At 33.8% G+C, this 12,127-nt stretch overlaps 2 protein-coding genes across 2 annotated transcripts; both read left to right on the top strand.

The window, feature by feature from the left end:
- The first annotated feature begins 1,374 nt into the window (after positions 1-1,374).
- On the top strand, positions 1,375-8,139 carry LOC123200880 (hepatocyte growth factor-regulated tyrosine kinase substrate-like). The gene is made up of 8 exons (XM_044616262.1): positions 1,375-1,727; positions 1,995-2,051; positions 2,155-2,222; positions 4,079-4,313; positions 5,663-5,722; positions 5,811-5,861; positions 6,008-6,086; positions 7,730-8,139. The coding sequence occupies exons 1-8, from the start codon at positions 1,647-1,649 to the stop codon at positions 7,804-7,806; spliced, it is 708 nt and encodes a 235-aa protein (XP_044472197.1). The 5' UTR covers positions 1,375-1,646; the 3' UTR covers positions 7,807-8,139.
- A 3,056-nt stretch (positions 8,140-11,195) lies between these two features.
- LOC123200214 (brassinosteroid-responsive RING protein 1-like) lies at positions 11,196-11,978 on the top strand. Its single transcript, XM_044615367.1, has one exon. It carries the CDS (start codon positions 11,308-11,310, stop codon positions 11,785-11,787), a length of 480 nt encoding a protein of 159 aa, XP_044471302.1. The 5' UTR covers positions 11,196-11,307; the 3' UTR covers positions 11,788-11,978.
- Positions 11,979-12,127: the final 149 nt, after the last annotated feature.

The raw sequence follows: 12,127 nt of genomic DNA, 5'->3' as shown, positions 1-12,127 counted from the left end.
TTATTGATTATATTAATTGTATAGACAATGAATATCTCCTATATTAGTAAAAGTAGAAGAAGTTCTGATATTATATTGAAACGACAAGTAGAAATATTATTTCTTGAAAACCAAGTGCGAGTATCAGTGTGAGTGTGAAGTACAAGTTCGAAATACGAGTGTGAATTGCGAATTAGATAATGCTTTTATAAAAATATTTTTATAAAAACATTTATACACATAAGTTTATATTTAATGTTTGATGGTGTTAAACTTAACAATTTGGACTAATTTTACCCTTGTAATTTTTTGTTAAGTGAACCTAGTTGAAGTTATATTATGTTACAGCTAAATCTGTTTTTTGATAATTATATATATAATTTTATACACAAATAATAATATATGAGTATATGATTATATATTATTTTATTTTTAAGGTCAAAACACTTTTTTTCACCCAAGTTTTAGTTTATTACTAAAATAATATCTACTAACTTTTAAAAATTAAAACACCCACATATCATCTAACTTTTATTAAAATTTGTTATTAATTATAAAAAAAAATATTATTTAACCGATAATATTTTAAAATCCAATTTTCTTAATTTAATTTTAAAAAAAAGATATTTTCCTCTCTAACGCAGCCGTCTCCCAGACTTTTTGAAACTTCCATTTCGCCCCTAACAATCTTTACATCCTCTTCTGACCATCTTCTTTGCTGGAGACCAAGTCGACATCAGCATTGTTTTCTCTCTAACGCTTGTGCTCTTTTCTGGTGAAGAAAATCGGAGGAAATCACGAAGGAAGTTGCATCACAGGGAGTTTGCGCACATCTTCATCCAACGTACATCTCTCTCCATCTGACGCAACATAAGGAGTTCGCAGACGTCTCCATCTGATGCAACACAGGGAGTTCGCGCACGTCTCCATTCATGATTTAATGGTCCAACGTTGTGACTTCCTCTGATTTTCTTCACCGGAAAGGAGCAACATGAACTCCATGTGTTGCGTCGAACGAAGAGAAATGCATGTTGGAGACGAATGCTGTGCTACTAGCCCCTTCCGATGCGATCACGAAACGCCGAGAAAGTTGCACTGAGAGAGAGACGAGGTGATGAACGCCTTTGTGTTTTTGTGGCCTCTCTTCCTCATCTCTCTCTTGATGTGTTGCTAATGGATAGATGTTGACAGCGGCTTCGATAAAAAGAGATGACCAGAGCAGAGGGAGGAGGTTGTCAAGAGAAAGGCAGTAGACGAAAGCTAAAGAAAAGGATAAAATTTTAGTCTTTAATATTATCAGTTAAATAAAGTTTTATTCTTATAATTAATAATAAATTTTAAATAAAAATTAGATGTTTAGTGAAGTGTAAAATTTTGAGGGTTAATGGATATTTTTTTAACAATAGAATAAACCTTGGGTGGGAGTAGGTCTTTTGGCCTATCTTCGGTTTAGAACTACCCAATTGTATATTGATTATCAGATTGTTTGCGCGAGATTCAAATTTCATACTCAGGGTCATCACTGATCTGGTCACCCCGTTGTAGGAGGACAGGGACATTAAATTTTAAAAAACAAAATAAAAAACCTCAAAACCCCACCATTACTTCTATCGTTCGGCCGGAATGCGTTGAAATTAACGAAACAGTGGCACCCAGTGAGATCAGAAATGCCGGCAGAGCCCCCTCCTTTCCAGGAAGCAGCTCGCTGTGACGTTTGCAAATGCAGGTTCAACCCTTTCTGCCGTCGGGTACTTTTATTATTCATTATCATTCATTCAGTTTTACCAGCTTTACCAATACTTATTATCCGATATATGTTGATTGATCTGATAGATTTATCATGTTTGTACACAATCTAAAATTTAACATCCATATAAAATTAGAACATCTAGATTTATTGACAGACTGTTGTCAAGTGTTGAGATCCTATGAGTCTAAAGTGAATGTTGAATGGCTATTGGATGCAATTCTATTGCACAATTGTTGCAGAAATTTTACTATTTTTTGTTTGGCAGCATCATTGCCGATGTTGTGGCAGGACATTGTGCCGTGAACACTCTTCAAATCAAATGGTTTGAGTTTTATTTGTTGGATGATCTTCGGGAATTCAAGTCTTTTTTTTTTTGTTTTTGAAATTGAGCAAATGTTGATTCTGCTTTCTGTGATTGAATTCAGGCTTTACCACTGTTTGGTATTCACACCGCTGTGAGAGTTTGCGCCGATTGTTTTAATAATTCTTCTCGGTAAGTTGATTCTGACTAATCTTGGTCTGATTGCCATTAGTCGTTTTTTAAAATTTTTTACATGTTGATATTATATTTTTGATAACTTATATGTCTTTTAAAATAGGATAAGATACTTGGCATGGAAATGCTTGCATTTTCTTATAGGTTCTTTTTGTTGAAAATGAAATTGAAGGGAAATGATTGTTAACAACTTTGAATTTGTTTTCCCTTTTGTATGTTCTCTCTATACTATTGTGACTGGGCAAATGGCTTCTTCAGATGGTTGAGAAGAGTGGATTCTCCCTGAGTTGCAGGGAAGGAACCAGAAATTTTTCACTAGGGGAAAATCAAATTTGAATAATATTAAGATTAAAAAGAATTTCAATAAAATTGGTAGATACGAATAATGTTATAAAGTAAATTTATGTTGAAACTTTATAAAACTTCAATTACCATTATCACTCATTTATCATCATTATCCACTCAAAACAACTTCAATTGTTTAAACGTGCAAAGTATTTTAAGTTAGTGCTACTAAATTGAAATGGAGCAACACAAATATGTGCATGATCCAGAATTTCTTTTAGGCTAGGCTTTTTTACCCCTTCTTCTTCTTCTTATAATGGTTGCTAGAAATTTCTTTCATCAAACATCTACTGAACTAGAAAAAAAATTTTAAAATCTCATCTAATCTTGGTTGAGAGGAAATGGGGGAGAAACTTTAAAAAATAGTGAATATACCGTGGATTGATGTCTAATGAATTTTAATAAGTAAAAATAACCGAAAATCTCAAGTGCAAACTGCAACTTAACCATTGGAGAAAGATATGCAAATAAAGAGATATTTAAAACAACATGTATTATTTAGCTGAAATGAAATCAAGCTATCTACGTTTATCTAAATTAGTTACAAATTTTATGGGCATATCTTATTTTAGTATTGTAGAAATTGAAAACTGTTTCTTCCTCTTACTTTGAGTATGTTTTTCATGCCATAAGAAGTTCCCTTATTTCATGCACCCCCTGTCTCTAAATTTCTATTATTTCCTTTAACTCTTCAGAATTCGGCAAATTTTTTCTTCTGCAGATTATTACTAACTAGGATGGTGCCATTTGGTTTCCTTTTTCTTTATGTGGTTATTAAATATATGATACCTGGAAGTAATCTTTTTATTGTCACTAGATCACAGCTGGCGTTATCCTAAGGTTTGGAAGCTATTCATGTATCATGCTCTTTTCTTCTTCTTTTGTACTTTGAGACATCTTTATTAGTGTAGCATAGAGATTCATGACATCTCATCTATTACAGAATGCATTTATTCTTTTTCTCCTGGACTTAAAATAAGTTTTGGTTGGAAACATTTAGAAACATGTAAGAAAAAGTCAATAGGTTACATAGGGTGTTGCCTCTGTTGCTGGCAATCAAATGATTTAGAAGCAAACTCTAAAGTTTCAGGAGATGCGTTTGTTTGTTTAGAAGGGATTGCCGATCTCTGAGCTTCTGACTCCATTAATGTACTTAGCAGATATTTTGCAACAAAGATAAGTCCATTAAAATAAAAAGCATACATCAATGGACAAGTTGTCCATAGATAAAAGGGCAAGCTGTCCCAAAACCCCAAAGTTCCTTAAATCTATACAAAATGAAGAACTCATCTCCTCTTCTAAAATCATGAGTGTTAAAAATCAAGAGCCCCTATTTAAAAATCATCCTGCTGTTACGCTGTTTTCTTGTTTACTTTCTGGACTTTTGCTGTCTTCTGCATGTTGTGTTCCTTTAAAGGAACTCTTTCTCAGCTGCATTTACTTGTCTCTATCAAGTTTTGATTTCTATATACAAAACTGAAAATTTGTGGATTTTATTTTGGGAACAGTACTGGGACTGATAATCGTCAAACATCTCCTGATGGGATTAATCCTATGATAGATACATTCTCTAGATTAGACATAGGTGCAGATGTTGATGAAAAGATGGAGACAGTTGCTGAGAATCACCCTGTTTCAGGAGTTGTGGAGTGCAAGTGTGGTATGCCTTTGTGCATTTGTGAAGCTCCCGCTCCAGCTTTAGCTTCATCCCCACCCACTGATGCATGTCCCCTACCGATATTGGTTCTACACTAATTTTATATTTGTTTCTTGCACTCCTTGCTACTCACAGAATGCTATTTTTTATGCAGATGAAAAATGCTTCCAGCTCTATAGCTCAGTCAAAAGACAGACACTGTTTCAAGAATTAAAGGTTCCACCTCAAACACCAAAATAAGGTATGTAATCTTTGGTTTTGATGTCCAATTTCTTCTCTTCCAGGACACAATGAATGAGTTTATGCAGTTGAATTATTTCTCCATGATTAGTTTGTGATGCAGGTTAGCAATCAAAGGTGACTGGCGTAGTTTACGAACACTGATCTGTTTTAAGCTATTACATCATTATTAATCTGGCATGAAGTGGTTGAAACTGACTAGAGTCCATTTGATTTCAATGTGATAGCAGATTGGTAACTCTGATGACACTTATTCACTTAGTCATTATGTTGCATCATCATTCAAAAGTTCTTGTTACTCATTCCTCTGGACTGCATCCATTTACCAATTTTGGTTCTGCTCAATGCGAGCTAAGTCCATTAAACATGTCACAGGCTTTCAGTTTGAGGCATAGCAGAGTCCATTCCTGCTAATCTCCTGATTATCTTAAGCTTTTCAAGTTTCAAGGTGCCCATATTCTCAACTTTTTTGCTTCAAGTGCAGAAACATAAATTTGTTATGCCATTGTTTTACACGAAGTTTTGATTTATGAATTTTCTTCTTCCTACCACCAAATTACCATCTCAGTTTGTCTTGTTCGTTTAATTGCTTTTCTTTACACCTCCTAAATTAAAATTGCTAATATCCAGTTTCATTCTGTGAAGACAATCATTTAACTTCAGTTTATAGACACAATGACTTTCTCTGATGCTGCCAGAGGACTTGCCTTAGACTAGGAGATTGGGCAATCTTCTTTAATGTCCATTTCACTTTCAATTGATTGAGTCTTTTCCACTTTTCTAACTCTCTTTGCTCCTTTCATGTTCGGTACTTCCTTTCCTCTATTATTTATATGGTGGATACCTTTAGATACTTCATGTTGATAAAGCTATTGTGTTCTTTAATTTGTTTTGACATTGTGCTCTGGTGATATGTGAACTTGATGTTAAATCTTGCTCGCTAACACCATGTGGCATTTTTAAGTTTGTAATTGACATGTACAAACTCTGCAGTTCTGTTTTCAATCCTGGTCCAGTGACAAATTTTGCCATGGGTGTTCCTCAAATGGATTATGATGTCAATGGAGAGTTATAAACTAGATTTCACCTGGAGGAGTAGTTATAAGAGGTTCAACTTGCTTAATTATTTAATTGGCTAGATCAATTTTTTATGCATGTGTAATACTGTAATGGCAGCTGTATGTATTGTCCTTAGGGTTTAAGAGAAGCTATTAAGAATGGAGTTACTGCTGCTGTCAAGAAGCTGCAGAGTGAGGTATTCATCTTTGTGTTTTAAAACTGTCTTTAAAAAATTATTTCAAAAGATACAAATCAGAAAGTGAAAACATTGACAATGGTGGCAGGGTGTGGATGCAAATTTTCATGACAAACAAGGAATGTCTCTGCTACATCTGGTAATTACTCTTCTCCCTTTCTCTTTCTCTCTTGGTGTGCCCTGCATCATGCTGCATGCACATGTTTCAAGGTTTTTGCCTGACATTGATTCAGTTACTTCAAAAACTTGTATCCTGCTAAACTGCTGCATGGTTAATGGATGCAGGTAACACTTTTTAATCAAACTGATATAGCTTTTATCCTCATGGAATGTGGAGCAAGCTTGGACTACAGGAACACACAAGGTATTTAATATCATTGCAGAAGTATTGACATTTTGTTGGGTTAATGATTAGTGGAGGTATTCACTAGAAACAATCATGGCATAATAATAATGGAAGATTTGCTGAAAATGTGTCAGTATGTCCATTGAGAAGCTATATATGTTTTCAATGTTTTTGACAGTTAAAACAACTGGTTAAAAACTACTCTAATGGACCAATCAAAACATTTCAAGGACTTTGGTCTGTTAGTCTAGTTTTTTCTATGATAAAATGTCACCATCCATTTTTTATCAGAACACTTGTATACTTATTACCATGGTATTGAAACTTGGACTGGACTGGTTGGAACCAGGGGAGAGTCTAGTCCGGTCTTGCCCCAAAATCGGATTGACAATTGGACTGGGGTGGATCACTGCTAAAACCTCCTTGGTTTGCGGTTTGACCCTGGTCAACCCCAGGTGCTAATATCAACATGACATAAACATGCTAATGCCAGCAAAAAGAATGATTTTTTTCAAAGCTGGGACTCAACTTGAGTCTAAACCTTTGCATAAAGTGATAATATCCACCAGGCCACATGGAAATTTGGTTTGTTGTTTTCTAATATTCAATTTATCATTTGTATTTACAAGGAAAATAAAAAATTTTACAATTGCAAAAACTTGAACTTAGCATCTCATCTATTAATTATGTGTGTGTATGCTATCAAGCCAAGTTTATTGCTATATTAAAGTAATTTAAGTTATATATTAAACGATTAATTATATGAAATTGTTTCGAATATTTATTTAAATTATTTACCGGTCTGGTTGGATTGGATTGGACTGCCTCTATCACCTGATCAAGTTCCAGTCTTGCTGTAAAAACATTGCTTATTACTGCTAGATTAGACACGTCAATTGTTTGGCCCGGCCTGAAGCACGAAAAAAAGCTCGAACACGATAAAACTCGGTCTGTTACTATAGAGTGTCGGGTCAGGTCTTAGGCCTTTATATTATACCCATGGGCTGGTCCAACCCAGCCCGATACTGTTTATAAAAAATAAAAAAAATATTTTTTTTTCCTTGCTTCTGCCAGCTGCCTTGAGGCAGAAGCACCTCGCAGAAGGCAAAAGAGAAGCAGATTCTGCTTCTCCTAGCATCTGCTTAATTTTTTTTAAAAATTTTTTAATTAATTTATTCTTTCTCTATAAAAACCTATTAAATTTTTAATTTTCACTTTTAATTACAATTATAAATTTATCAAACTTTCAATCTCTCAAATTCTCAATCTTAATTATTTTATTATATTTTTAATCTCATTTTATTTTAATTTTATCATTATAAAATATTACAAATAGATCTAATATCAAATAAATTCAATGACGGTAACTGTTTTCCTTTCTGAGGATTTTATTATATATCATAATTTTATTATTTATGATCAAATGGAGACCCAATTAAAGTCCGTTATTATATGGATCGGGTCTTTATATTTTAATGGGCCAGCCCGGTCTGTTACTGTTTGGGTCTCGGGTCCTGCCCGGCCCGGCCCATTGACATTTCTATGCTAGATTATGGTGTAGTGGAGAACACGGTTAGTCTTCCACTTAAGATGTGTGTGCCGGTTAGTTGTGTTGGTTTTTTGCTCCAACATCAACTCTAATTAATTTCCTATAATTTCAGGGGAAACACCTCTGGATTGTGCACCAGCCACTTTACCATACAAAATGCGTCAGAAGATGGAAGAGAAACAGCAGTGAACAGACCGCAACGACTTGAGGAAAATGGGTTAAGCAAGTTGTCAGTTTCCCTCCCATTGTGTACAAGTGCTGCCTGGATTTTGTGATATACAGATACAGGCCACAACTCTTGGAGTGTGAATCAGGGTTCTCTTCCAAGGTAACAAAAGAAGTTTTCTTTTCAATATTCCTGCAGCAAGGGCGCATATATTTGTGCATGACTTCAAGCGTGTAGTTGATGTGTGGAATAAATTTTTAGCAATGTTCTCGTATCTATTTTTGAATACATAAATGAGTATACATATAATGTGTTATCATATAATTCGGTATTATTTAATCTTTAATTTAAAATCACCGTATCACTTGATAAGATATATTAAATATATACTTATTTATGTATTCAAAATAGGTACATATAATTTTATTAATAATTTTTTGTGCATGACTTTGTATATCCAGATAAGATGGAACTTACACGGGCCGACCCTTATCATCTATATTTTTGATACTATTCTATTCTTCAGAAAGAATCATCTTCATCTGGACTGGATGTGTTTTTTGCCGAAAGTTCTGATGACACAAAACTTTAGTCCTATTAAGATTTGAAGCTTCAATTGATTTGCTCACTGTGTTACGGCTGCCTTTTTCTTTCTTTTGCTGAGATCAGGAACATGGATAAGATCATTCGATTCCCCACGATTAGGTCCTGAGAGTAACATTTAGGCCCTTGTGAATCAACTTTTTGAAAATTTTCTTCACATGTCTAAAATACCCTTAAATTATTAATTTTTAATAAAATTATATATATTTATTTTTTATATACATGATATTATATATAACTGTATATTTATTTATATATGAAAAATAGATACGTATAGTATTACTCATTAATTTTTATTTTCTTGTGGTTAGTGGAATTATTCTAATTTTTTTGCCAGAATTTTCTTTTAGTAACTGTTTATTTTATTTTCATAAATCTACTATTTTTAATTTCATTAACAATAGAAAAGTTAGGGGTATTTTTAGGCCTGTAATACCTTATCAGGACCTAGAGTTGTTGACAAATTCTACTGGAGTTTATGGTATAACCTCATGATAGACATGTTTTTGGAAACCCAAAATAAGAAATTAATTTTTTGTTAAAACAAAAAAAATATATTAAAAATGTTTCTTCAAAATGTTTACTTAGAATCATAAAGATGGTGTTATCTTTAAAGCTAAGAAAACTGGTTTGGCCATTCTGTTGAAGGCAGTAAGCCTTTTAACTTTTCATATTGTGACCATAAAGTTCATCAATTGATTAGTGTGTTTTTTTTTTTTTTTTGGGTTTTTGGTATTTAAATAATAGAAGACGTCAACTATAAAGTATTATGGAGAACACCCATTTATTAAAATAGGACTGGTTTAGAATTATGAATGGAAGAAAGAACGAAGAACATGCAAGAAATATTGCTGCATACAATGGACTGCATGTTGGGCTGTCAGAGTCGCAGTAAAATTATATTTATAATTTTTATATATAAATAATAATATATTATAATATATATAAATTATATATATATATATATATATATTTTTATGCAAATAATTGTATTCTAATGAGTAAATGAGCAAGTAAAAGAAGATGGATGAATTTTGTGGTTAATATTGGCTGGAGTCATGATGCTTTGGATCTATGGTATGGTTTGGTAGAGGGACAAAATCACAACCTTGTGTTGTGTTGTATTGTACTTCAAAATTTTTATTTGTAAAAGTAGAAAGGGGGAAAAGAGAGTTGGTGGGAGGTGAGTCGGATGCTGGCGTCATGGCAGGACCCCTTTCTTTTCTTGGTGTTGTTTTGTTGAATCCAATGGCACCCAACAACTTTGATTTTTGTAATATGCACTTTGGAATGATGAAACTGAGGTGACCTCTTTTTATTTTTGTAAATTATAAATAGGCCAGAAGACCCAAGGTATAGTGAATTCTCATACCCACCCACCAACTTTTAAAAACTCAAATACCCACCTATGATTTGGAAAACTAACACCTATCCTCCAAAATTAAGTTAAGATTAAGGGTAAAATTATCATTTAATAATAATATTTAACATTTATATTATTTTACCCCTTTAATTTGAAAAACTAACAATTTTACCCAAAATTAAGTTTCAAAAAGTGACATTTTTCCCCTACGTAGGGTTTTCAATTTCGTCGATGAATTTCTGGCCAGTGATGCTGATCTCTCTCCCTCTCGGTATCGTTTCTCCCTCTGGTGTTTAATATTGGACCAATGATGTCTGAATTCGATAAAATCCAGACAAAAAGTTGAAACTCTTCGTCTAGATCTTCGTTGTCTATATAAAATCGGTTTCATCTAGACGACGACGATAGTCCAAAAGAGATCGATCTCCTAATCTAGATAGTCATTATCATCCAGACGAAGCCGACTTCATTTGGATGATGAAGATCCAGACAAAGAGTTTCAATTCTTTGTCTATATTTCATTTGAATTTCATTAAATTCAGACATTGTCAATCCAATATTAGACACCAGAGGGAGAGATGACACTGGGAGGGAGAGAGGACACCGGGAGGGAGAGAGATCGGCCATCATTGGTTGAAAATTCGCTGGCGAAATTGGAAACCCTAGGTAGGGAAAAAATGTCACTTTTCAAAACTTAATTTTAGACGAAATGGTTAGTTTTTCAAATTAAGGAGGTAAAATGATATAAATATTAAATATTATTGTTAAATAATGATTTTTCCCTTAATCTTAACTTAATTTTGGATGGTAGATGTTAGTTTTCTAAACCATGAGTGGATGTTTGAGTTTTTGAAAATTGGTAGGTGAAAATTTGGGATTTCACTATACCTTGAGTGGGAATAAGTCTTTTGGCCTTATAAATAATTGACACCATTAGGAAACTCTCTAAGCTTTTGGTAATAACAAAAATTTCCTACCGATACCTTATAACACATAGGGGTAGATACAAATCATACCCAGTGTAAACATTCTTTTTGGCTCAATTTAGTTGGAATGGAATATACACTAGCTTGAGTTTGAGTTAGTTTAAATTGATATTTTAAATTTATGATTTAGATTCGTAATTTAAATTTGTGACACATAACAAAATAAAATGATTTTATCTAAATAATATATAAAATTATTTATTCTAACTGAATCAAATTACAAATTCAAATCATTAATTTGAGTTCGAATTGATTTAGGTTTGGTAAACTCAAACTGGCCCAGATGGATCCAGCCCTAAGACATTCGCTAAATTACTTTTTATTCTATTTATTTTATTTTTATAATGGTAAGAAATCTGACCTTTAGGCTGGCGTCATCAAATGCACCGACACCTGTCCATCTGTCCCACCCTCTCTACTTAATTAAAAAAATTAAAGCATTTTACCAACTTTGCCTTTATAAAAACAGAACTCCCCCCCTTCTCTGACTTCCCCCTTCTCTTTTCTCACTTGTTCACTTTTCTTCTCATCCCTTTTCCCTAATTTCCTGTAGTTCTTGCTTTCCTCTTGAAATGGGTTTCTTTCCGGAAGACGTCGACGCAATAGTTTCCTCCGTTCTCTACCGAACGGCCGTCGCCATTACGCTTCTCCGATGGCTTATAACTTGGGCCATCCGATTTCACAACAGAAACCGAGACTCCTCAAGTGAGAACCCTCCGTCGCTCACTTCAGAGACTGTCAAAGAAAACCTCGTTCTCGCAGCTTTCGGCGATGTGCAATGGAGGCTTCCGGAAGTTTCCGAGACGTGTGCCGTGTGTTTGAGTCACATCGACGAGGAAGATCTGGTGCGTGAGCTCAGAAATTGCCGCCATTACTTCCACAAAGATTGTATCGACAAATGGGTGGATTACGACTGGAAATTGACTTGCCCTCTTTGCCGGGCCCCTTTGTTGACTCATTCTCAGAGGAGAAGCATGCCCAAGAACGAGCCCAGTTGGGCTGTGGAGAGATTTCTCTATCTCTTTGGAGAGGATTTATTAGCTGAATTTTAATTATTAGGAATTAATATATTCTTGTCGGCAAAATGAAATCGCCAATTTTGTAATGTAACCAATATATATGTGTGGCTGTTGACTTGTATATAATATAAATGTTTCTAAATTATGAATTCTTTTCCACTTGTTGGGTTAAATTTGGTGGTACTGAATAAAATTATAAAACTAATCCGTCTTGTTCTATTATTCTTCATTGATGGCAAGATTCTAGTTTATATTTGTGATTTTGTTTTGTGGGAAGAGAATCAAATGCAGTTGTTGTTGGAGTATGAATTGATGTTGGCTTCTTCAATTGAACAAGGAAAAAGTAGGTCAAAGCAGAGTCCAATTTACAGAA

Source organism: Mangifera indica, chromosome 17 (genome assembly GCF_011075055.1).
Source record: "Mangifera indica cultivar Alphonso chromosome 17, CATAS_Mindica_2.1, whole genome shotgun sequence".
Taxonomy (NCBI): domain Eukaryota; kingdom Viridiplantae; phylum Streptophyta; class Magnoliopsida; order Sapindales; family Anacardiaceae; genus Mangifera; species Mangifera indica.
The sequence above is the reverse complement of the archived record's forward strand: the minus strand, read 5'-3'. Positions and strand labels throughout refer to the sequence as shown.

Bases quoted from the DNA above. Each gene is read 5' to 3' on its own strand.
- LOC123200214 (XM_044615367.1), top strand. From the start codon at position 11,308: ATGGGTTTCTTTCCGGAAGACGTCGACGCAATAGTTTCCTCCGTTCTC.
- LOC123200880 (XM_044616262.1), top strand. From the start codon at position 1,647: ATGCCGGCAGAGCCCCCTCCTTTCCAGGAAGCAGCTCGCTGTGACGTT. The intron at 2,052-2,154 runs GTTTGAGTTTTA...GATTGAATTCAG, and splicing joins AACACTCTTCAAATCAAATG to GCTTTACCACTGTTTGGTAT. The intron at 6,087-7,729 runs GTATTTAATATC...CTATAATTTCAG, and splicing joins GGACTACAGGAACACACAAG to GGGAAACACCTCTGGATTGT.